Genomic DNA, 24,607 nt, shown 5'->3' on the forward strand with positions numbered 1-24,607 from the left:
AACTATTTCCAGTGATAAAGAAACGCTGTGCAATGGCGTAAACAGCCAAATTTTAGCCGTAATTTTCTATAGAAACTACACATTTTTATCAATGGTCTTTGACAACCGCTTCAACTTACTTGCCCATTTACAAAGTTACAATTACATTCTTCAAAAACAGGTTTTTAGATGCTAGAACACAGTACACTGACCGAATCGGGTGCTGCTGCATACTTTGATTGTAAGCTTGAACCAAACAACATTCCTAAAACCAAAAACATGACGATTAGATCATTTTGGTTGGCTCTTCTGGTTGCAGTTTTCATACCAAACGTAACTACCACTCCAGTAGCCTACGAAGCAGACCTGATGGACCTAGAACCTTCACCTTTCATAACTGAAAATGACAGCAATATACAATCGACAATTGTTACGTCCCATTTAATGTCCGATGATGATCTAGATTCAAATCTTGATGCACTCCCACGCAGACATAGACATCATCATCATCACCACCACCAAAAACATGGTCAAGAAAGTGAAAACGATAATCAGGCTGAAAGTAACCCTGTACAAAGAATATACATCGCATCTGAACATGGTGAGCCTCGTCCATTAATAGCGGGTTGATGTAGCTATGGATTAATTATATATCATATTTGGATCTCTGAGAGTGAGACAAAAACTTTTTAACCAAATTAGTTTGTAATTTTAATATTAAACGAGATTTGGTAACAGTTTGTTTACCACAGTAAAAAATGGTGTTAAAGTTTGTCTTGAGCAACTGCAAAGTTGCTTGCGCAGTGTTCATAATGTTGCATTTACCCACGCGTTATATGTCGGAAAGCGCCCGTTCGATGTATTCCGCATCAATCAACTAGAACCGCTAGAAGGCTAGATAATTGAAGATTACCGTCATATTTTTAGTTGACCAATTGTCAACTTATCAGAACAGACACCGCGAAAATCACCGTGCAAGCGACTTACGTTTAACTTTCGTAGTTTTTGTGCGACAGTCTGACAAATTTTGCGTTAGTGTTTGTTGATTCTTTGTTTTGCTGAAACGTTAGAGTGATATACTATACGGAATGATTCCGTTCTTTCAACTACACCTCTCTCGTAGTAATTAACCGTCATTGCCATCATGCTGCAAGGGTAAGCTAAAATTGATGTAAGACCAAACCCCATATTGATATTTCTAGCTGTTGAATGAAAACATAGGGCTCAGGTTGATGGTATAAAAGCCTATACTTTCACTATAAGGCCTAATTTTCTGTAGTGCAACCTATTTTTGTCATCTCGCAAAGGTGTATTTGCCGGCGCATAATTTTCCATCTCAGAATCGACACGAGTGTACATTGTAACAACTAGATAATATGGTATATTGTCATATTGCTGTGGGATATACAAAGATCCGCTTTACGTATTCTGTAACGGTTTTTCAGCTGAAATGTGCTCACGAGGACGCATGTCTGACATAAACGGATTTACGTGGAAAAACGGAGAATGCGAAACTTGCCAGTGTGAGAAAAGGCAAGTGATCTGTGAACAAGAGCCATGTCCCGATCTTCCTTGCGAAGATCCTGTACCGGTAGAAGGAGAATGCTGTCAAATGTGTCCAGGTATTGCAAAGACTTCATACGTTGCTTATGCTATAATTTTTTATCAGTCTTGTGAAAACATTTTCACACATATAGAACACATTTTATTAAACTCAATGAAAATATTTCTGTTGTTGAAACGGTTGTGGCTGCTTGCCAATAAACCGTCTGTTTTACCATGGTGTTTGAATTATCATAAAAATAGGTGTTTCTCATACAGAAAAACTCTGTCAAGCTGCTGACGGCAGACATTTCGCCGACGGTGCGGAATGGCATTTGGACGATTGTACGTTTTGTGAATGTCGAAAAGGCAGAGTTCTTTGTTCGGTTGAAGACTGTGAATTTAAGGCGTGTGCAAACCCAACAAAAGGTAACTTTATTTAATTTGCGTTTGCAAAACTGTAGAAAATTCGTTATAAGCTTCAAAGCTTCACTGTGTCACCCACTGCATGAACAGACAATCAGATACAAAATGTTAGAAATTAAACCGGTGTTTAGAAGTTGTTGGTTACACGTTTATTATTAATTATAATGCTACACATACATGGCAGTATTGAGAAAAGCGAGCAAACAAGGTATTTCTTTGTTTGCGTAGCCTTTCCGCAATTAGTTCTGGTGTCTGGCGATTACATCATGCATTTGAAACACCTAAACGTAAAAGGATAAGCTGGAACTGAGGCGGGTTTTGTGGAAGTTAAAAATGATAATTGCAAAACTGATAAAAAGACGTACTGTGTTAAAATTAAGGCGCATAAAGAAGTCTTATATGCGAAATACATCTACGGTACGTTTTAGTTTACCGCCTCGGGATATCGGTTCGTCTGGCTACAGCCAAGAACAGACGTTTGACTCACTTTTCTCAATAAATAACAACTCTTTCACAATGCCTAGCATTTGTCGCACTCATAATATGGAAAAGAATTAGCGAATACGTTCGAAATTTGCGGCTTACTCACACCCGTCGTTCGGTTTGCGCCATAGCCAGAGCGGTTTCCTGAAAATGAACCAACGAACTACAGTACTTTACCCTGAAACTATATGGGTAGCTCTAACACTTACGAATAAACAAATCTTACTGAGGTTAAATTTTCGGTTTATCTTTTCTAGTTCCAGGACGATGCTGCCCTGTCTGTCCAGATAGGTCATGCCACGAGGACAACGGAAGTAATCACACTGCCGGAGACGTCTGGGAAGAAGGTATAAAGTTTTATCTGATTGTCATAAAGATCTTAACGTTATTGCATGCTATGATAATATGTTCACAATCTTTGTGGTAACTTTGACGACTGCTTGCGATATAAACTTACTTGCTTTTTCGCTTGACCATACTGTAAAGTTTTCACATTGTGATACTGCGTATTTCCTGTATATGGTCCTTAGAGAAAGAAGGGGTGTTATTAACGCGTATCTTATTTTAAGGGTATTTACATACCCTTAATTGTGACGCATTTTTTTTACTGTATCGATTATAAATTATTCTGCGTACATTTTTATCTTACCAGTTTAGTAGTCTTGCCTATACAGCGCAGAGAAATCAAACAATGAAAATATTTGGGGAAAAATTTACGATATTGCGTTGCGATACGTGGTAGTTTGTTTAAACCCATACATCGATCCTTTAATGGTTTTCGGCTTCACTGTCTTCAAAGGACAGATTACTGTGTAAACCAAGACTGTACTTGTTCAGACCGGGTTAAACACTGAACATAAGAAGCTCAGGTAATTTTGTTGGTGACGTTTTGTCCTTTGATCGTTCAAGTAGAACCAGGGCACTAACATTAAGAGTCTGAAAAACACAGACGTACCACAAAATCTTATAATCGGTTGGAAATACAGTCACCTTCCTTGCACCTTTGCGTGTACGGATTCGACAACAAAAACCTCGAAAATCTTCGCCTGATTGTGTGTTGTTAAAACAATGCTTATGTCGCCTTGTTATACAAACTATGTTGTCTTTATCTCAGGACAGTGTACCCATTGTTACTGCCGGAAGGGTGAAAAGGTTTGTGCCGATGAAAAATGCCCCCACATTAATTGCAGCGACGCTTATAGAAGACCGGGCGAGTGTTGTGCCAGATGTCCAGGTGACGATAAAAGATATCTGGGGATTTTCAGATTTTTGCTCATTCAGCAATTAATTCTTCAATTGTAGTGCTTACTTCTGCAAAGAATCTTTCGAATATAGCAAGAAAATCACGATAAACAGATAATAAAGAAACTACTATGTTTTATTTTCTTTCTTTTTTGAAATATCTCAAAACAAAAATTGAAATTAAAAAATGTACATATATGTGCAGTATAGCAACTTAATGGTAATATATGCAAGAAAGCATTGGCCCAACATGAACATTTTATTTTGCATTTACCCAGGGGCTCTGGACTGCGTCTTATCTACCTGGGGCAGTTGGAGCGAGTGTCCCATCCAGGAATGCGGTGGCGGAATGCAACGTCGTTACCGAAGTGTTGTTGTGCACCCAAAGAAGGGTGGATCATTTTGTCCCCATATGAGTGAAGCTAAAATGTGCCCAAAGCTACCCTGTAATGGTAAGAAGTTATCGATGTAACCGTGTTTTTTCACAGCTTTCAAGTTTCGTGCTGCTCTTTCATGACAATTTCTTTTAGAAATTCCCGTTTGCCCCGTTTCTTCGTGGGAGACTTGGGGACATTGTTCCGCGACTTGTGGTAGCGGTCGTCGTCTTCGCATGCGCCAGAGAACAAAGGTTACCAAGGCGACGATGACGTCATTGATAGATTGTTCGGATACTCACCTGCAAGAGAGCATGCCTTGCTATACTGGATCGTGCAATCTGTCTCCTGCGATGCTCATGAGTATGTTATTAAATTAGTTTTCGATCTCACGTGGTTACAGCAGCTCATCTGATTAGAAGATTTCAGAATTGAAAAAGGACATTTGAAAGAAAATACTACAAGTCCATACTTCGTTTGCTAGTAAAAGTATGGAGGGCTACGTTATGCCACAAAGTAGGGCGGTACCAGTTTAAAAGACCACAACTATCCGTGGTAAACAGCTTCATCACACATATCTGGACATGTTATTTCAAATCATCATCCTCATTCGTTGTCAACCGTTAAAACATTTCACTTTTCTTTCAAGTTTGCATGGCTTTGCTCTCTATAAGTTCCCACGATTAAGCAAAGATACAAGTAAAACGTTATCTATCTTACGAGTAGTAATACAAGCCTATTTCGAAGACTTTCCTAAACCACTTCCTCTGCATAGATGCCGAGCCAGACATGGATCACTGTCTGCAAATGAGATGGACAGAGTGGGGACCATGCTCTGTTGCATGCGGGGTCGGTCTTCGAACTCGCCAACAAGTTTTGATCAACTCGTCGCATCCCCTTGGCCACCTTTGTCATCTGCTGCAGGAAACAAAGCAATGCCATGGACACGACTGTTCAGGATCAACTGGATCGCGTAAGTGTTTTATAAGTTAAAGTCGTATCCGTTGATAGCAACGGTTCAGTTCTAGTTATTTTTTGCAAGCCAGCTGGGTTCGGTGTATGACTTTAGATTCCTTTCAGTTACACGCTTTTCTTAACGACGTTTGATTAGGTATCCCTTAATTGATATTTTGAATGTAATCTGTTGCCATGCGCATGACCTGGTTAATTTATTATATTTTGGAAATATAGTCATGAACTCAGATGCATCGTGCGTAGGCCAAATTCGTCCGCTACTATGGTCTCTTCTTCCGACATAAATATTTATTTATAGACCACCTAATAAGTTTCAACAACGTTTACGGGAACAATTCGAAATGACATGTTATTTGGTTAATGCCTGTCAAAGCGGTCAGGGTTTTACCATGTTAAAGTCTGGTGCTGGTCGCCCACCTTTTGACAGAATCTTGTCTCCGCGTGACATTTTGTTTAAACAGCTGGATCCGCCCGAGGGGCGTTTAGAAGATCGCAAGTAGACAAAGGACTCGATTTTACGTCTCGTTTTTTTCCGGACACGCGTCTTAATTGTTCCGTAACCCGTACAATGTATACAGCACACCGCAAATAGACGGACTCGTAGACAAAGAGTTGATGCATTTCGACGCTGACAACCAGTCTCTGATAATGCCTCCATTCAACTTTCATTCCTGTGTGAATGAAGGCAACGTCCATAGCGTTACAAAATACAGAACAATTGGTTTAGTATGTGCCTTATGCTTTGCTTGAAATGTAAAAATTAGAAATGCTTAAAGGAACAACTATATTATTGTAAACTTAAATAAATCGATTCGTTATCGGTCAAAGCTGAACAGACATCGTTTTCAAGAAATATAAACAAACACGGATATTTTAGGCGGAAAGCGATTAACGTTATACTTATCATGGTTAAGCTCATTATCTCGTTGACTTTGACGAATAATCTCTCGATATGAGCTCACGTTTTTTTTTTTTTTTTGAAAAATGATGCATTCGATTTCTTTTGCGTTTAAGTAAAAATTGAACTTGGGTGGCGATACTTTCAGAATTACGTCGCGAGTAATATATACACAGATTACCTATAGTTTGCTTCGGTTTGTTTTTGCTTTGTTTTGAAATAATTTTTTGGTTGTAACGGTTTTACAGCAAAAAAATCGGGCGCACAGAACGTTAACTGTTAACTTTGCCTCGCGGCAGCTATAGACCGCTGTGACTATATACTGTAAGAAAATCAGTGTTCAATCTATTGTATTTACAGGTAGCTAAATCTGTTAAAACTCTGCTGACGTTTACGCTTTCGACAAAATGTATAAAAAACCCCAAACCCTATTTTAATGCAGTACATTGCATAAATATTTTCCAAAAAAGCAAAGTAATGCTTCCAAAGTTTTTCTGCCTGTTTCTAAAAGAATCATATTTTGCAGCTGTAAATTGCAAAGTGACCCCATGGAGTTCGTGGACACCGTGTTCCGCATCGTGTGGTGGTAACGCGGCTAAAAGCAAGCACAGATCCATATTAAGGCAAAACTCGGTCGGAGGACGATCTTGCCCCCAACTTTCAGCGTCAAGGCCCTGTCGACTGGATCCGTGTCCTTTAACCTTAGAACTTAATTTGTATGCCGGTAAGTAAAACAATGGACTTTGCAGCTGATAACGGTTTACTTTGCTATGATGCTAGGTGTTTCATAAACCATTTGATGAGTGTTGTTACGAAATAACTGATAAATGCAAAACATTATATACATTTTTAATTTCATTTACGATGCTCAAACACACAAGACTATATCAAAAATTTCTACACCCATTTATAAGATTTGCATTACCTTATAGACGATCAATGCATGTCACAAGACGACGGTATCAAACATTACACTGAGGGCGAACGATGGAAGCCGGAGAAATGTACTTCGTGTCAATGCGTGAATTCAAGAAAAGTCTGTCAGCCTATAGAGTGTCCAAAGCAAGAATGTAGTAATCCTGTGGAAATGCCTGGTTTCTGTTGCTTATTTTGTATTGGCCAATGATGAGGAAGATATTCATCGTGACAACCTTTCTTCTCGTTAGCTGCTGGTAGCTGCGTCTTTCTTTGCCGATTTTGCTTCCGAATTAGCCTTGCGTTTTGCGTCCTAGGCAGCACGACACGCTAAAGGAAGAATCCGCTAATTCATACATTTTCATAGGCTTTGAAATTGAAATGCCGAAAATTGCGTCACGCTTTAGCGTAATTCTCCGCTAATATATGGGCCTATCTGCATTTCGAGTTGTTTCATCTGCTTTGACTTTATCACGTACAGTTACAGAACATGAGCTGGTCCTCGATGGTGTTTTCGAAAAAGTGCTTGCGTAGTTAATATACTGTAGCTGAAATATTTTCCAATCTAAATGTTTGTTCGCAAATGTTTCAATAGCTCCAACAATTCGTTAACGCTAATATATAGCTTATTCGTAACCTGGACTTAAACAAACGTGCATTTAACTTTTTTCTTTATTTATTATCTTTCTTCCACAAATAGACAAGACACAAGATAATTCTTTATTCTTTGTTGATACCGTCTGCAGCATATCGCATTTTGTGTTTCGATTTGATATTGCGTTTTCTTGTAGCTTTGCAAAATCTCTAAGTAAAATTGATCTAAAAGTGTCATATTTTGTTGTCATGCTTCGATTGGGCATGTAATGATTTATACTGATACCTGACGCTGTTTTGGTTTAAGAGCATATGATAGGAGATTTCTATTGCAGACAAATTTAAGAGGCCTATATACCACATATAGTATCGATCTATGTAGAGCAGTAACTGTACAGTATGTGTCCACTTGTTCTAGTCATCACGTTGGAGAGTTACCTGTTATAGTTATACGTAGCCTACAAGTCTTAGTTAACACGATTAAATCAGTCTGCAAATTAAAAGTACCGTGCTGCTAACTGTACCATGAGGAATGCTATATTTAATGTTGCTTTATTAAACTTGAAGCGCAAAATTCAACGCTAAGAGGATAGAGCAGTGGTAATCAGCTTACTTGGTAGTTTGGTACTTTATTTGCAATAATTACTCTTGTGCTCTACCTGACAATTGCAAAGTGACAATTTGCAAAACAGGAAACTTTAGACAGAAGCTTATGCACGTGCCATGGTAGTATGATAATGTTTAGAAGAAAAACTATTTTTGCCTAATTTGTTACAATTTCCCAAAGGTTGATCAGTTGATTTTATCAACAATATAGTCCTGTAGAATTTGGTCTAAAAATGGGTCAACCTAGAAAAAATTCTTATAAAGACGTATTATATACTGTTGGAAAGATAATTTCATCAGCTTTTCAATGACAGGTTTTGTCATTTCTTTTACCTTGGGGAAAAAAAGTTATGACCAAAAACGTGCCAAGGGGTAAAAATTGAAATTAGGGAAAAAAATTTAACATAAAAATATGAACAAAAGGCTAGAAACTAATGAATTATCAACAGAAAAGCAGGATATAGATGCAAAAGGTATAAATGAAAATAAAAATAGAATTATATATCTGATTCAGGGATTAAGAGTGAGCAAGACGGGGGGGGCACCTTCGACCAACAGCTTTATGTAAAAGCATACGACATTGTATCATCAAAGAACATGAGCGTATTTGTTCGATTGGGCGGCTTTCACCAGCTTATGAGTTTTCTGGGATCAATTGGTTCCCTTATGGAAGGCAGTGGCTTGAGAAGTGCTCTTGAAACAGTATACGTTCCTGTAACTGTAGGGCACATGTTTACTGGGAACGCATTTTCCCGCGCTGTTCGAGGTCATCTGTTATGCGCAGCAGCTATTCTGTCCCTTATGTTGGAAGAATTTTGGAGTGAGTTGGCGCCCGGAGAGCAGAGTGCCTTGGAGAAATTGTATGACTCAGACAGTCCTTCTGATCATAATAATGACAACATTGGGCATAAGATGATGGCATTCTTCACGGAAAAAAAGGAGCAGCTCACACGGGAATCACGTACATCAGCTCTGTGGTTGAGCTATGTTAATTACGTTTCAGTTGTGCAGGAGTTTATTCGAGCAGAGAGAACAAGCGACTGGTTACTACACATTTCTGCGTCAAAAAGCATGCTGAACCCATTTGCTGCCACAGGCCACAACAATTATGCAAAAACATGTCGCCTGTATCTTCAAACAGTTGCAGAATTGGAAACAAGTCACCCAGATATCTACCAGCAATTTATGTACGGTAATCACACCGTCAGGCGTTCTAACAAACAATGGGCAGGAATCTGGACTGATTTGTCTATTGAACAGATTCTCATGAAATCTCTAAAAGGAAAAGGCGGAGTCATCGGCAAGGGCATCACCGATAATGTATTAAGGGTGTGGACTAAAACCATACACAGGTGTGCAGAAGTGACAGATGCACTCAGTACAGTCACGTCATTGTCAAATTCTGATGATAAACACAAAGAGGCATTTGCTGGAAGAATCAAACGTGATAATGATGATTTTGAAAAAGTACAAACCTGGTTTCGTTCACACAATCCATTTAAAGTTGGAGTTCAGCTTATGGCTCTAGACTCAGGGTTGGTTGATGACAACAACAGTGTGACCTGTGACCGAGCTGAGGAGATAGGGGCGTCTATCCAAGCTGAACTTGATGGTAAAACCTGTGCCAGCTATTCCTTCAAGAGGAAGAAGCAAATACGTGCTATACAGAGCCTTTATTCCCGTGTGAAAATTGACCATGATACTATCACCATTGATCCATTAATACTCTTTTTGAGATTGGTTGTTGTCATAGAGAGAAAGCCAGAAAACGAAATTGCAGACTACTTCTTCTACGAGTTATCACCGTACCCAATGTCACTGTTCAAAGATGGAGTTCTACGAACTGCGCAAAAATCAAAACTAAAGTCACACATCTTGGACAAAGTTGAAATGACTAAAGAACCGGACTCCACAAAAATTATTGATGGCGGTGCCTTGTTGTGGTGTTGTGACTGGAAGAAGAATGAGAAGTTCCATGAGATCTTCAAAAAGTACATCAGTTTTCTTCAGCATTTGCGCGCCAATGTTATCGTTTTTGATGGCTACAGGGTGTCAACCAAAGATTCGACCCATCAAAAACGCTCTGGTACGACGTCTCAAACTGTTGAATTAAATAATCAAAATCCTTGCCCAACTGAAAGGAACATCTTTTTCTCAAACTATACAAACAAACAAAGATTTGTGGTGGCTTTATCGAAACAACTGGAGTTGAATGGTTTCAAAGTTCATTTGTGCCCTAGTGATGCAGATACAACAATCGTTCAAGTTGCTTTTGATTCGGTAGGTGGGACACCTGTAACTGTGTACTCCGACGATACTGACGTCCTTTGCTTGCTAGTGCATCATGCTATGCACCGCGACTATCCTGATATCTTCTTGACAAACATTACAAGAGGGAAAAACTGCCAGCAAAGACAGTGCTACAGAGTTAGAGATATTATTGCGAAGGTAGATGTTATTGTTTTGGAATACTTGTTATTCGCTCATGCATTTACGGGCTGCGATACAACTTCAGCAGTTCATAAATTCGGCAAGATATCTGTATTTGAGAAGTTGAAATCAAGCAGTTTGCGAAATGTTGCCGATGTTTTCTACGAAGACGACGTGTCTCCAGACCAAGTTGGCAGGGCTTCGATACGGTTCTTCGAATTTTTAAACTCGTCTACGTATACTTTATCGCAAATCAGGAAACAGAAGTACGAGGAAATGGTCATGTCTAATCGTTCTCACGTTGATCCAGCTTTCCTTCCACCATCACCACGAGCTGCATATCACCACGGCCTCAGAGTATATCACCAGCTGAAAGTTTGGAAAACTTTAAGCAACTCAGATTTGAAACCCTTGTCATGGGGTTGGCAAAAGAAAGATGACATGTTTTCTCCAGTGATGACGGATGTATAGCTGCTGCACCAGAAAATGTCTTGAAAATCATTCGATGTAGCTGCAAGGGATCATGTAACAGACGCTGCTCTTGTCGAAAAGCGGGCTTAACATGCACATCGTCATGCAAGGAATGTTGCGGAATGACATGCACAAATACTACAGTCGTGTTTGATGACGAATTGGGAGAAGAAGAGAGACATTTTATGGATGCGTTTGCATGATTTTGATTGAAATGTGTTTATATTTTATTAGAACTTAAAACTGTAAATATCGTTTTTACATCTTTACAGTTGGTTTAACCCTAGCAAGACCGGGCTTTTTTGGCACTCCAGGACTGGGGGTGTACAGATTTTTGGTGTATTTTTGTAACAAAATACCCTATGAAATAGCATTTTAACTAAATACATCTTCACTACGTCTTAGATAACTTTTATGTGTTGCTTACATGACCTTGCTTATAAAAGAAAAACCTTTTATTTCGGTGAAATCTCTCGTATTATCTCCGTCTCGGTCAACTTTTACCCCCTTAAACGTGTGATAAATACCTCTTAATAAAGTTATGTTTTATTTTTTTGCTGTCCTATTGTTAGTTTGCTTTGCTGATAGTAATATTCCAATTTATGGTGTTGTATTCTGTTACGAAGGTATCGTATTTTAGCTTATAACTTAATTGTATTATAATGTTAGGCAAAATAGTGTTTTACCCCTTGGCACGTTTTTGGTCATAACTTTTTTTCCCCAAGGTAAAAGAAATGACAAAACCCATCATTGAAAAGCTGATAAAATTATCTTTCCAACAGTATATATTACGTCTTTATAAGAATTTTTTCTAGGTTGACCAAAAATTCTACAGTACTAATATTGTTATACTGTACTTCAGTAAACTTGGTAGCTACTTTAAATATCTAGAACGCAAAGCACAAACCCACAATAAAGACGTTGCACAAACAATAGTGAATCATAAATGCGTTGAATATTCAAATCGAAAGCTTTATGTTCTAAGGTAAGCATTAACACACATATCTTAAGTGAAATCTTCGTCCTGTAATCACAACACTTTCCAAAATAACAAAACATTGATTACAGTAACACTTCAAAATGCAGTCGTAGTAAAAATTACACGAAATCAGAACGTTGGAAAATATGGCGCATAAAGTTTGTTTTCATATCCAACAATCCAGAATGAGGTGTCGTAACCATCATATTCACAAAAAACCTGGTACACGTGTAGATAAAAGGCGCTTTGCTTCTGTACAGAAATAAATTGCATTATAGTTTATGACTATGTGTTTCGTATAGCTTGCAGTACAGAATGTATCTGCTGTCGTTTTAGCGTAGATTTCGCCTGGCCAGCAATCCTAAAATTCATTTCGTTCTTGAGAACTGGCAAAACTATTAGCGTTAGGTTAATATTTTTCGAGTGTTTCCATTTTATCAAAAAGAATTCGCTTCTCACACTCAAATTCAAGAAATTTGGAGCAGATGGTACTTCGTTAGTATGCCACATAATATTCTGTAAATACTGGCAATATTTTTTATACAAAACAAGCCAATTTGAAAACGTGTTGAATTTGATAATGTTATTTTTTCTAATTTTTACAATAAAACGAATACATAACATACAAAATTTAACTAAATATCATTCTATTCCATTCATTCATTCATATCATTCCCATTATATACAGCTATACATGAAAGGCAGCACACACCAAAATAACACAAAGCACTTAAACATATATTTTACCTGGTAAATAATTTTTCCACCAACTGCCTTTTCTTTATGCCGACGAAGATGATATTGCGCCGGTTTTCTAAGTTCCTTTAGAGATTGAGAAAAAGGAACACGGTCCCCCGTAGCATCCGGTAGCATTTTTTTCACCTCACTCGAAAATGTTTTTGTATTTGAGTAGCAATCGTCCCAGTATCGTTCCCTGTCAGACATTTATAAAAGAACGTCATTGAACGCTTGACAAACAAGTTTTATGCAACATATTTTTGTTGCCGTTCTTAGCGCAAGCAATTATAGGCTACATACTTACCGTTCGACTTTTAATTCTGTAAACTCCGTTGTTGGAACACAATTTGTGCGCGGTTGCCTACAATTAATATCAGCATCAGGCATGAGAAAATGAAACCAAATCAAAATTTATGTTTTTTTTTAAAGACAAGGTTTTCTGAACCTATAACAAGAATAATTAACTGAGCATGCTCACCTTCTTAATCTGCTCTTGCTCGTTTGGCAAGGTATTCTTACCAGGGAAGGTTGAAAACCGTTGTAATGATCAATACGCAAGTCCCACAGGTTCCTGCGATTTATTTTAACGTGTTCTGGATATTTATTAAAATATATTGGTCAACTAAAAAAACTAGTCGCATCCTATAAGCAATTAGCTAATTTTTTACAATGAAAGCATGGTTCGTAGAAGCCTATTCCTTATATCTGCCATTTGTAGATTTTAATTTCACCTGCTTCATTGAACTGAGTGCATGTTCCTGGTAGAATAGTTCGTTTTTCAACGATAGTTTCCAAGAAAAACTGCAACAACATGAAGATCATTAACGTATTTTAAGCCATTTGCATTATTGATGATTACGCGAAAAAAAAACAAATAAACAATTCTCACTAAAATAAAAATCACAATCCAATCAACTTGGTACCTTCGTTACGAGAACGTGGGAAATCCGTAGTACATTCATATCTTTAATCACCCTCTGGTAGTGATTTTTGTGTTTGGAAATCTGTTTCAACAGAATGTGTTTCACCCATTCTTGGGTAAAAAGACGCGGCCTGTAAAAAATCTCATTTTCATTAAGCATGTTAAAGTTTTTCGATTTTCGATTTCGTGCTTTGATGCTATTTACTTTTTTCTCATGCTTTAGTAACACGCAGTAATGACAAGCTTTGTTTAATCAATAAAAGTTTCACAAAGTTTTTAACGGTTATACGATTGTACTCTATTGTGGTATGAGAGCAGTTTTTACTGTTTATAACTATTTCACACCTGCCGCTATGTACAGTGAATATTCGCTGATGGTGATTTTCCTCTGCGGCGTTCTTTCGGTTGTGTTGCCGTTGTACGAGAGAAGGTACCTGGTAAGTATGTTGAACATTTTCAGGAAACAGGGATTCATAGGAGGGCGGAGGAGATCTTCTTTCCTCCACATCATAGAATCTTTGATTAGAAGATGAAAATGCCATGCAGCTTCTTTGTTGGTGCAGATCAAGATTTCAGATATAGGCCAAAATCTTTACGAAAATGCATATAGCTGCATGTACAATTGACATTGTGTGATTAAAACAGACTCACTATTTTGCAGCATATTATTTATATATAATCAAAAGGAGTTTCACATTTGCGCATCTAAATATATAATATCACATTATTCATCAAACTTGTTCACTTTAAACCAGACTTTATGTTTATCGCGCTACAGCTGCTGACCCCAAGAAGCCTAGGATTTTCTTGTTTTACACACTATACAGGTATAGCAATCGATTTATGGCTAGGCTATGAATGGGCTTTTACTATTGTATACTGTACATGACGCAGACACGTGTCGTATATGGCTATTAAAATTATAATTTCATACTAAAGCTCAGTATACGAGATAAATATTACCGGCGGTTGGGTTTGTTACCTTTGTGAGTATACCTCGGTTTGCTGTTTTCAATAACGCTGGAACCTTGGTGTTTTGCGTCCAAAAACAACATCAACCAAAGTAACCCCCGTAGACCTTTTAGCTGTCTGATAAGCGCTTCTTTGTCAACGATAGTTTCTTTTACGTTTCAACACAGTTATAAATAGTGTTTGGTAAACCGCCATAGCCGGATCAATCTTACACCTGTAAATTACGACAAGTACAAGCATTACGAGCAACCTAACAAAGCCAAGATAACAAAACTTGCTTAAAACTATAATGGGAAATTCCTAAAACCTGCGGTTGACGGAAAGCTCAAAGTTCTGAGTGAAGCATAAACACTGCAGGTGGAAATGTACAAAAGCTCAAGTTCGAAAGAACTTGAATTAAAGTTGGTGGGTACCCGTCGATCCCCAACGTATGATATCAAAATAAAAAGCAAAGGTGTTTAAATCTGAGCAAAACGCCGTTGTACTGTTAATTTGTCCAGAGTACATGTCCACAACTTTGACGTTTGGTGTATATTTGTTTGGCATTTGACAGACAAAAAATGCGAGATTAGTCTTTCATGAACATAAACTAGTACTGTGTAACGCGTAGGCTATATTGGCGCTTGTTGCACATAAATTCAGTTTCAGGAATGTTGGTTCTTGAAATAAAGGAACCGAAAAACTGAGCGACGTGATACGCGTGACCTTCTGCACACCACATATGAACTCCATAGCGACCACAGCGAGTACTGTGCAAACAAATGCTGGCAGCAAATAATGGAAAAAGAGGAAGTTTGCATTCGAATAATCGGTTGTAGTTGATTCAAGCTGACCACTATCTCACTGTTTCTACCACGTATAGGCTACAGCCGCTACACGATGCACATAAAAATTTCATAGAAAAAGATTCTATCTATATTTGTACATTATCTCTTACACGCTTAGACGACTTTTTCACTTTTTTTTTTCGGAGAAAAACTAACCGTTACTGACGTTAATTTTCAAACAGAGTCAGCACACTACAAAATAATTGTGAAAATAACTAACTTGATGCTGATTGACAGCAAATTTTGTAAACTTGATAATGAATCTCGGGTTTGTGAACACCTAAAACCACTGAGGCTTCCTCGTTTTCAACACATCTCCAGTAAACATTCGAAATGCAACTATGATCTCGATTAAAGCAAAAATAGCAACATGTTTGCAAAGGACACCTTATAATGCTAAAAATTCTCAACTCGCAACTGAGTGCTTTTTGTGTAATGTTGCTATTTAATTTAAGACAAGCCTAAAGGCTGTTGCCTGGAGTTAAATAAACAAATTTTAATTAACGTCCAGGCTCTTCTGTGTAATGGATGCAAATACAACATGTTGTATACGATTTGTCTTGTTGTCAATACCAAGATTGGTCATACCACTTCACACGCAGTTTAAACCAAAACATGCCCTCCTTAATCTACCAATGTCCTAAAAAAATACTGAATTTTACAAGCCAATTTTTGCAAACGATTTAAATTGTGATATAATTTTCTGTGGTACAGTTGGCCTAGTTCTGCCAGACTACTGCCAAAGCCCCAAACCATTGCCTCCTTTTAACTCTTGGCATTTCTTGATCGTAGCGATAAAATTCTAGTACAAATAACATAGCATTACAAGCCTATGTACGTTTTTTTTATAAGCCGAAGATATCGATTTCCATTATGTAAGCCCACAGTATAAATTGAAAACCGGATAGAAATGTTGACAAAAGACATTCTAAAAAGATATAAAAATCTTCACAAACATAACAGGGCGATATGGAAATTTTAATATTATCCTGGTTGCAAGATTATGTTGCCATGTGAACCAGTCATACAACACACTGTACAAAGAATAGCACATGGCAATCACTTTTAGCTTTACAGTAAACTCTTTCATACAATACATTTTTATTGCTTTAGAAAGTACTGGTACGCATCTCAATAAGTTTCTAAAAACCCGTTCAAATTTCTGGATTCAAGTACATGAGCGATTTATTAGCAATGCCAATAAGCATCAGAGCAAATAGTAAAGACACACTGACACGTCACCATTGCCTTTGTCTGACATCAGGGAAAGAGAAAAAATTGTAACATTGTACAGTGCTCAAGGAACTTTTTTATCTGCCGCCTAATACAATGGGCATTACTAGACCACAAACAATTAGAATACTCAGTAATTCCTCAACTTACGAATATTCGTAGATACGAACGTTTAGTTTCGTATTTAGGCCTACCCATTACGATATTAACCGCGGACACTGCATACAGCATTAAACGTCCAATCATCAAGATGAAGTTCATTCATAATTTGCTCATTGGTGCACGAGAGATACTCCCGTCCTGGCATGACCCTACGGGTTAGACAATGAGAAAAATAGTGCGAGAGCAGAATATACGATGCGTGAAATGCAGATTGAGTTTAATGACTTTCAAAATACATTTGCGGCGATGCCTGCACTGTAATGTTCTGATGTAAAATGAAATGACTAAACTATGCGCATTGTGCAGAGACAATACAACAAAGCTTGGATGGTTTTCATTAATTATTACAGCAATAATATGAGATCATGCAAAACACAAGCAAGTCCGTACTTATTTAAAATCGAAGTAATAAACCGAAAAATGTTATGCAGGATAATAACACTACGCAGGCTGTATGTTGTGCAGGCCCGGTTTAATCGAATGACCTTAGTCTTAGTCAGTAAGGCAATCAGAAGGATGTCGGTAGAACACAAGATTAAAGGTAACAGAAATCAAGGAACATAATGTAATACTTTATGGGCAATTAAAGTCAAGCATGCTATTTCAGACACTCCTTCCCACTCTGACCCCGACTCAAACGTCGGTGGACCGCTGTAACTCCATAACATACTGTATTTGTATGTTCATGTGAATACAATGCAACGATTAGAGACAATTGCGTTTTTATTTTATTTTTGCGTCTTTAAAATAAGAAAACAGCTTAAGTAACATGTTACGTATGTGATGCACGAATGTTTGGTAGACATATATAGCACTGTACACCAATTTAAAGTACAATACCAACTTACGAACAATTCAAGATACGAACGGCCGTTCGGAACGTAAATTGTTCGTAAGTTGAGGAGTTACTTGTAATTTTACAAGCACAATTGCTTTGTTCACCTATTATTTTGGTTGCCGTTTGGGATAACAGGACAAAAAATCGTGTTAACAACTGCCTATGACGCACCTATCAGATAAGTTCGTACTAGCTGCTCATAATGAAGTAAACTAATTAACCTGGTGAGCACTGTACTAACCTGCCTAGGCGTTTGGGATAAGGCTATTTACTCGTGTGTGTTATACCTGGTTATGTTCGAAAATTCCAACCGTCTCCCTTCTAACAATTCAAATCCTATATCTAACCTTAAACCTGTGTTTTTTTAACTATTTTTGGGTCATGAACCCCAATAACATTTTTCTAAAAGCTATGGATCAATTTGCCTAATACACAAGGCAAAAGTCGAAGTTAGGTTTTAATCAACGTGGTGGTAGTCGAAAAGAAGGCAAACGAAATAAAATACACCCACTGCACTACTGTACTAACTAAACTATACAACAACAGAAAAACCACAACTGAATCAGAAAGAATTAAAAGCAAAGGAGCAAGCAGTATACGCTCTCTCCTCATTTACTAGTGTAGTCATTGTGTATTATTACATCACAAACGCGGTTTTGGAATTGTCCAAAGTAGTCAAGGTGCATGTCTGAATACAGCTGTGGTCTGATCATGTGGATTAACGACCTTGTGGACAGATAAAGACAAATGAATTTTCGTAATAATTACATTTCGTTCTAAGGACGCTTTAAATGATTTTCTCGCACCCCTTAGGTGTGATACCGTGTTGCCTGTAGTACTGCATTGTGCTTGTTGTGCCGGTTAGCTAGATATTGGGTGAACTTACCTGGTGCGCTCAGTGCCGACTCTCCAACTTGGTCGTCAGATCAATGACGTAAAAAGCTAATAAAGTGCTGTACTCTACAGTCTACTCTACCTTACCAGTTAGCGGTTCAAAGTAACGTATTGTATTTACATAAACCATGTTATACTTTCAGCTCTATCTATTTTTTAACATGTTGACTTGGCGCTTTTTGGCAAGGTCATGGGCTCTATGTGTAGTAAGTTTACATTCCTTTTTTTTAAGCTTGTAACTACATCAGTTTGCAATGCAGTGAAAGACAATTATAAAAAAGTTAATCTGTTTTGTAGTTTTAAATTATGACTATTATTGTGATGATCTACACTCCAACAGCGTAAATGCATATACGTACGCTTCAGTTACAGATATTTCTCAGACGAATTATTTGTCGTTATTTTGACATGCCACCACATACGTAGGGAATAAAACCATTGTAATATTGGCAATTAAAAAGGCAGTATTATGTTGATTGTCAATACTGCGCAGCCTTAATAAGTAGTGTATGGTTACGATATGCTGAAATTTCAGACTGTATTGGCCAGCGTTACCAACAGGTTTGTTTCATTTTGTTGCAAATGGTGTTTGTCTAACGCACAACAACACTGGCAAATATAATAATAAGCGATTTTTTTCCTACAGCACTTTGCTAAACCGCTAGGTACAAAAGCATATACTGTTCTAATCACATTCTGGCATACGTTTCTAGTTACTGCTCATAATACTCTGGTCCACTCAAGGCGTGTCCGTTTGCGCAATTTATTTTCTTCAGTTATTCCGGTTCGTCTGTTCGATTACTCCAAACTAATACACAAAGGCAAAATATGTTTATCCGCTTGCTCTGTATAGACTAAGCTTTGTTGATAAAAAGATACGTTGGCTTATGATTCAAACACAGCAGTATCGATTTATTTTGATACGATATAGTATGGGAAAATTGTGTTATGTGCTACTGCATGCGTACACTGCAAAGAAATAGTTTATTCGGTATCTGCCACAGGTTGTTTCAGCCAGGCTGAAAAACGTACGTCGAACGTCAATTTTTTCCCCCATTATACGGCACGACTTGCAAACTATAAAAGTACAGCAATTCAATTTATAAGAAAAAAATAAGCAGAATTTTCTAATTGATGACTGGTCAGCATACAATATCGTGTATTACAGCCTAAATGTTACTCGAATAGTGGTTCTGCGATTTTAGCTGTAACATTAGCCTTATTAAGCAGAACCTTAAACTTCGCTCAATGCTTATATGATTATATTTACATGACAACAGGAGAGAAAGAAACCTTTGTTCACCCTTGCTTTTCTCAAAACAAGCCTAACTATAGCTGCAGGTGAGTTTCATCAAAAAGCGAAAGCGACAACCAAAAGTTATACGGGACATAAAAACATGCAAATATTCTTGTCGTAGCAATAAATACATTTGGAAAGACTATGCAGCGTCGCTATGTTCATGTGAGGTTGTTGTCATGCTTTGGAATTGTATTATGGAGATCGGGTAATGGATCCTATAATATAGCATAGGTGTTGTTGCTACTCATTTTATCTGAAATTACAGATGCAATTTATGTGGCGTTTATTTGCGCATTAGTAAGTATAGTTACCGTATAATAATATATCACACTTTATTTCCAGTTTATCCTTTACGATTTAAAGGTGTGGCGAAATAATATTTCGCACTATTGTTTGTTTGTTTTTCGTGCATCTTCCCACGCTTTTGTTATCTTTAGTTATCAGTTAACTTTTATTCTGTTTGTTATTTCTCTTGATGATCTGATTTTATTGATTTCGCTTGTCCACTGTTTTTTCACGTTGTTTATACCGCCTCAAGTGTTTCGATGTGGTCCAGTGCAGATTCATACGTGTCCTGTTTTCGGTTGGTTTCCCGCATGGGCTTCGGGCGGGAGAGATGAGCTGGCGAGAAAAAGGTGGCTTTCATGGCAGTCGTGGTATGGGCGGTTAGGAAGAGGACCTGTCGTGGATGTTGGTCACTCAGAACTGCCCTGGTTGCTTTATTATATTTTACCATTTTGATTGTAAAACGTGTGCACCGTAAGTCAAGCCCCAAAAACGGAGTGGAGTGCTTTTAATCTGATATCGAAATACAATCTCACTACGTTAAAAGAGGCTTGTTGGCTTTGAGTGGGCCGTGAAAGCGGTGGAGAAGGACCTGGCAATAGAAAATCTGTAACAAAGGTAACTGATTGTCTACGCAAGCTGCCTCTCCATCTTACACTATAACCTGTGGTTGCCAACCACTAACCATAAAGCAATAAGCATCCAACATGTGCATTGTCACTTGGCTTACACTGTAGAGCAGGGGTGTCAAACTCAATCGCACCAGGGGCCAAAACTCAAAACTTATTTAACGCCGCGGGCCGTAAGGATAAAACTTGATTGAACGTTTCGTGACACGAGTACATGAATTGGAACAGTCAGCGAAACAGCACCAAATTTTTGTTTTTTTGGCGGTTTTGGCTGGGAATAAATCGATTTATTCTATCGCATGATGAGGCAACTGTTGTGCTGCTATATTGTGCGATTTGTTATAATCTTGTTTCTTGCTTGAAAAAAGTAAGTTATACTGCACAATGATCTCGCGGGCCGGAAATAGTTCAATGTATAAAATAGCATTGCGGGCCAAGTTTTATTGTAAAGCGGGCCGGATGTGGCCCGCGGGCCGGGAGTTTGACACCTATGCTGTAGAGTGTAGACGGATAGTTATGACTTATGAATTATGATCAACCCGTTAAAAACAGCAAATTAAAACGTTAAGATTTGACATGTTTGTTGCAATCTCTGCCGATTTGATCTTTCTGACGTATTTCTAAGATTAGAACAGTTGCATAAATTCCAAATTTCGTTACTTGGTTGAAAAGTGTTCCATCAACAGTGATTTTGATCCATCAATTTTATGCGAAAAGGTTTTCCTTACAGCGCCACTTCTTACCTGTGGTCAATGGCTTCTTTCTGTATATCACTGTGGACGTACCTTACAAAGAACATTTACCGTAAAACCTCTATTTGAGCGCCACCTTTATTTGAACGCCACCTCTAATAGAACGCCACTTTTAAAGAAGGGTAGAAAAATAGAGCGCCTCCCTCTAATTGAACGCCACCTCTAATAGAACACCACTTTTAGCAGCGGAATTGTATTAGCAGGTCTCTACTGATAATTCTCACCAGCTAGTCAAAAAATAGAGCGCCAACCTCTAATTGAACGTCACCTCTAATAGAACGCCACTTTTAAACAAGAGTTGAAAAATAGAGCGCCATGGTGGTGAAATAGAGGTTTTACGGTAATTACGCAGCAAGTAGCAATGTTATCGTATCTCTTCAAAGATCGCCTTCGGCATGCAGTTGTGTGTTACAAGCTACGGTTCGTCACCAACGCCCAACACTGTTACCATGATCACTAGAAAGTGGTGGTCTGCCTAAGATAGGTTTAGTTTGCAATGGGTTTTCTGTTTTTATCCGCTGATTTACAGCTTTTACCTGTTGATGTTTTATGTAGTTTCAAGTTTAGTGGCCGTGCTAGTTGTCATCAGCAGATCAATACCATCACTACTTCCATTAACGTTTTTAGCCTTCTAGACTTTGTCATTTTTCCTACATTAGTGCATATGCTGTTATCAATTAGAACTTGTTTCAATTTTGCCCTACCGAGCCAATAATGAAAAAGACTGTGTTTGATTAGTTCATGAGGTGTCCAACCCGTGGCCCGCGGGAAGGTTCTGCATGGCCCGAGCGGAATTTTTCAAAATGACTTAGGCCTATATTATCAACTGAATCACCTACGTAATTTATGGCGGACTTACATTCCGAGAAATTGTCATCTATTGTTTGCTTTCTTTCTCTATTGCTCTATAGTCTATAACTCTATACTATAAAGTAATAGATAGTAGAGATAATAGATAGTAGAGCAATAGATAGATATAATTAATATACTGTAGTAGTGTAGTCTCTAGTGCAGGGTTGCACAACTGTTCAAGTTAATTTCATTGCATTACAATGAATCATCACATCACATTTTCCACTTTGTTACGTTCACATCCTTTCCACATAATAAATGATTAAGTTGGTCATAAACAATTACTTTAACTCAAACTACTGGCTGAGTGTGCAATAAAATTTAGCTAACAACTGCTATTCGTATATATATGTACAGCACATGACTGCTACTGGCTGAATATAAGGCCAAGAAGTAGTACATACACAGAATATAGCAAAATTATTTGCTCACTTGCCTAAAATTTGGGTCGCAATTATGGCATGTTTGATGTCAAATCTTTACTCATGCAATGTATATTAGCACGACTATTACAAATCCATTACATTAAATCATTGGTTCTCAACCTTTTACAGTTTTTGGCCCCCTTACAGCGACCCTTAAAATTTGTGGCCCTGCTCATGAATAAATAGCGGAGATTGTATAGCCTTTGCGCCGCTAGTTTCGCACTGCAAGCACAAGCACAAAAACGTAAGCAGCTTATGTGCTATAGTTGTGCCATTAAGTTTGCAGAGCTAACAGAATGTTTCCGGGGATTTCCAATAACGAAATAAGCAAACATCAGTTGTTTCGTTCCTTGACTTGACAATAACGGTTGACTATGAGTTTTACTGAAACTTGTGATGTCAACTTTGTTTGATATTTTTCGTCATACATTTTGTCAGTAGGGCTACAATTGACATATATTAATTGCATTTATACTTAAGCAGACTAAAATTAACCCTTTTATATAATAATACATAGTTATATACTAATGCTTCTTCGTTTTTCAACGATCAAAAAAAGAAATTCTTTTGTCATAACTTTCAACGAGTCAACAATAGTATACCTATAATACATAGTTTCCGTTTTAAAAAAGAATGCTTGGGTAATTTTTATTTACATCTTACGAGATGTTGAAACAGGCTATCTGTTGCAACTCTTCTAAAACGATAAATAATTTTGTCAAATACGAAAACATATTGCACTAATAACTATGGCTTTCTATTTTCCCTTTAAAGTTGAAAAGCTTAGATGGTGACGCTGAGACGGGTTTTTCTAGCTGCAGGTGTATTTCTATGGCAAGGCATACTGGACAAAAGGTAAAACCGTTACCAGTAATATATTGGCTTGGCCAAGCGGAACAAATCGTGTAATTACAGACGATTATACATTAACAATTAGAGTGGGGTGGTGGCTCGGGATCGTTGTTTGGACAAAGTGAACGCCAATGTTTTAGACTGTGTAAGCTGGCGGCTGTAATGTACTTGCTTGCACTTTTATAAAAATTATTTTTTTGTATAAGTTCACTAAATTATATAAATTTATTTTATTTTATGTACATTAATTAAGCGTACTTCAATTTGTACAACAATATTTCAAATTGTCTGAATTTATTCAAGTTTACACAAGTTTGTTTGAAACTATGAACTTATCCTAAACCTTGCAGGTAGGCAACTCCAACTGCTAATAATTCACAAAATAAGTAACCTCACACAGGTTAGTTAACAGTTCAAAACATTTTGTAAACTTGTTACACTAAATACGTCAATTGCAGTTTTTTTACAGATTTTGAAAAACAACAAGTCGATAAATAAGACGTCAAAATATTACTTGTGAGTGTAAACTTCAAATTAATTATAATTATCGACAAATACAGCACAAAGCCATTAGTTGTGGACCACAGTCTTTTAGGAACGACAAATATTTGGAAAATAAAAACGATGCAACATAGGGTACTTGTCTTGTACATGGCTGTCCTTTTGATTGATCATTTTAATTAGTTGTTTCTTAAGTCTTATCTAAAATTTATAATAAATTATGATAGTTAGGCCTATATGAACCTTGTCTACAAGTTATTAAAAAAATTATGTGCGACGATACAAAGCTTGTACACCATTTTTTGAGTTGTGTCACTAAATTATTAGTAGTAAACATTACTTTAATGACTAACACAATCATTCATTTTAAGGTAAAAGAAGATTGGTCCATTTTAAAAACGTAACACGTCATTCATTTCGTTACAGTTACAAAAATGTAACTTATGTATACTCCGAGGTTTTGTCGTTAACGTCGAGCGATTGAGTTCAGTATATAGCTTGGCAAGACAAA

The 24,607-nt window shown here is 37.5% G+C and overlaps 2 protein-coding genes across 5 annotated transcripts; one reads left to right on the forward strand and one right to left on the reverse strand.

Annotated features, from left to right (window-relative positions):
- Window positions 1-132: 132 nt before the first annotated feature.
- Window positions 133-7,665, forward strand: LOC143452302 (kielin/chordin-like protein). The gene is made up of 10 exons (XM_076953215.1): window positions 133-580; window positions 1,425-1,601; window positions 1,801-1,950; window positions 2,688-2,777; window positions 3,545-3,664; window positions 3,951-4,124; window positions 4,203-4,409; window positions 4,822-5,019; window positions 6,446-6,643; window positions 6,852-7,665. Exons 1-10 carry the CDS (start codon window positions 169-171, stop codon window positions 7,043-7,045), a joined length of 1,920 nt encoding a protein of 639 aa, XP_076809330.1. The 5' UTR covers window positions 133-168; the 3' UTR covers window positions 7,046-7,665.
- A 4,017-nt stretch (window positions 7,666-11,682) lies between these two features.
- Window positions 11,683-14,800, reverse strand: LOC143453294 (uncharacterized). 4 transcript variants are annotated; one of them, XM_076954572.1, is made up of 8 exons: window positions 14,571-14,800; window positions 13,920-14,164; window positions 13,576-13,705; window positions 13,384-13,453; window positions 13,131-13,245; window positions 12,957-13,013; window positions 12,662-12,848; window positions 11,683-12,166 (listed from the first exon to the last, which is right to left on the reverse strand). In XM_076954572.1, exons 2-8 carry the CDS (start codon window positions 14,114-14,116, stop codon window positions 12,044-12,046), a joined length of 879 nt encoding a protein of 292 aa, XP_076810687.1. In that variant the 5' UTR covers window positions 14,117-14,164; window positions 14,571-14,800; the 3' UTR covers window positions 11,683-12,043. The 4 variants fall into 4 exon arrangements, with proteins under 4 accessions (XP_076810687.1, XP_076810686.1, XP_076810684.1 ...); XM_076954571.1 differs by having other exon boundaries at window positions 13,920-14,184; XM_076954569.1 differs by having other exon boundaries at window positions 14,557-14,800.
- Between the last annotated feature and the right edge of the window lie 9,807 nt (window positions 14,801-24,607).

The sequence above is a fragment of the Clavelina lepadiformis genome, chromosome 4, assembly GCF_947623445.1.
Source record: "Clavelina lepadiformis chromosome 4, kaClaLepa1.1, whole genome shotgun sequence".
In the NCBI taxonomy this organism is placed as follows: domain Eukaryota; kingdom Metazoa; phylum Chordata; class Ascidiacea; order Aplousobranchia; family Clavelinidae; genus Clavelina; species Clavelina lepadiformis.

What these genes read in the sequence shown, in the direction of transcription:
- LOC143453294 (XM_076954572.1), bottom strand. Translation starts at nt 14,116, where the DNA reads ATGGCATTTTCATCTTCTAATCAAAGATTCTATGATGTGGAGGAAAGA. An exon ending in CACTCAGTTCAATGAAGCAG is followed by an intron (nt 13,246 to 13,383) that starts GTGAAATTAAAA and finishes ATAAATATCCAG; the next exon opens with AACACGTTAAAATAAATCGC. An exon ending in ACAGAATTAAAAGTCGAACG is followed by an intron (nt 12,849 to 12,956) that starts GTAAGTATGTAG and finishes AATGTCTGACAG; the next exon opens with GGAACGATACTGGGACGATT.
- LOC143452302 (XM_076953215.1), top strand. Translation starts at nt 169, where the DNA reads ATGCTAGAACACAGTACACTGACCGAATCGGGTGCTGCTGCATACTTT. An exon ending in ATGCTGTCAAATGTGTCCAG is followed by an intron (nt 1,602 to 1,800) that starts GTATTGCAAAGA and finishes TTTCTCATACAG; the next exon opens with AAAAACTCTGTCAAGCTGCT. An exon ending in AGAACTTAATTTGTATGCCG is followed by an intron (nt 6,644 to 6,851) that starts GTAAGTAAAACA and finishes ATTACCTTATAG; the next exon opens with ACGATCAATGCATGTCACAA.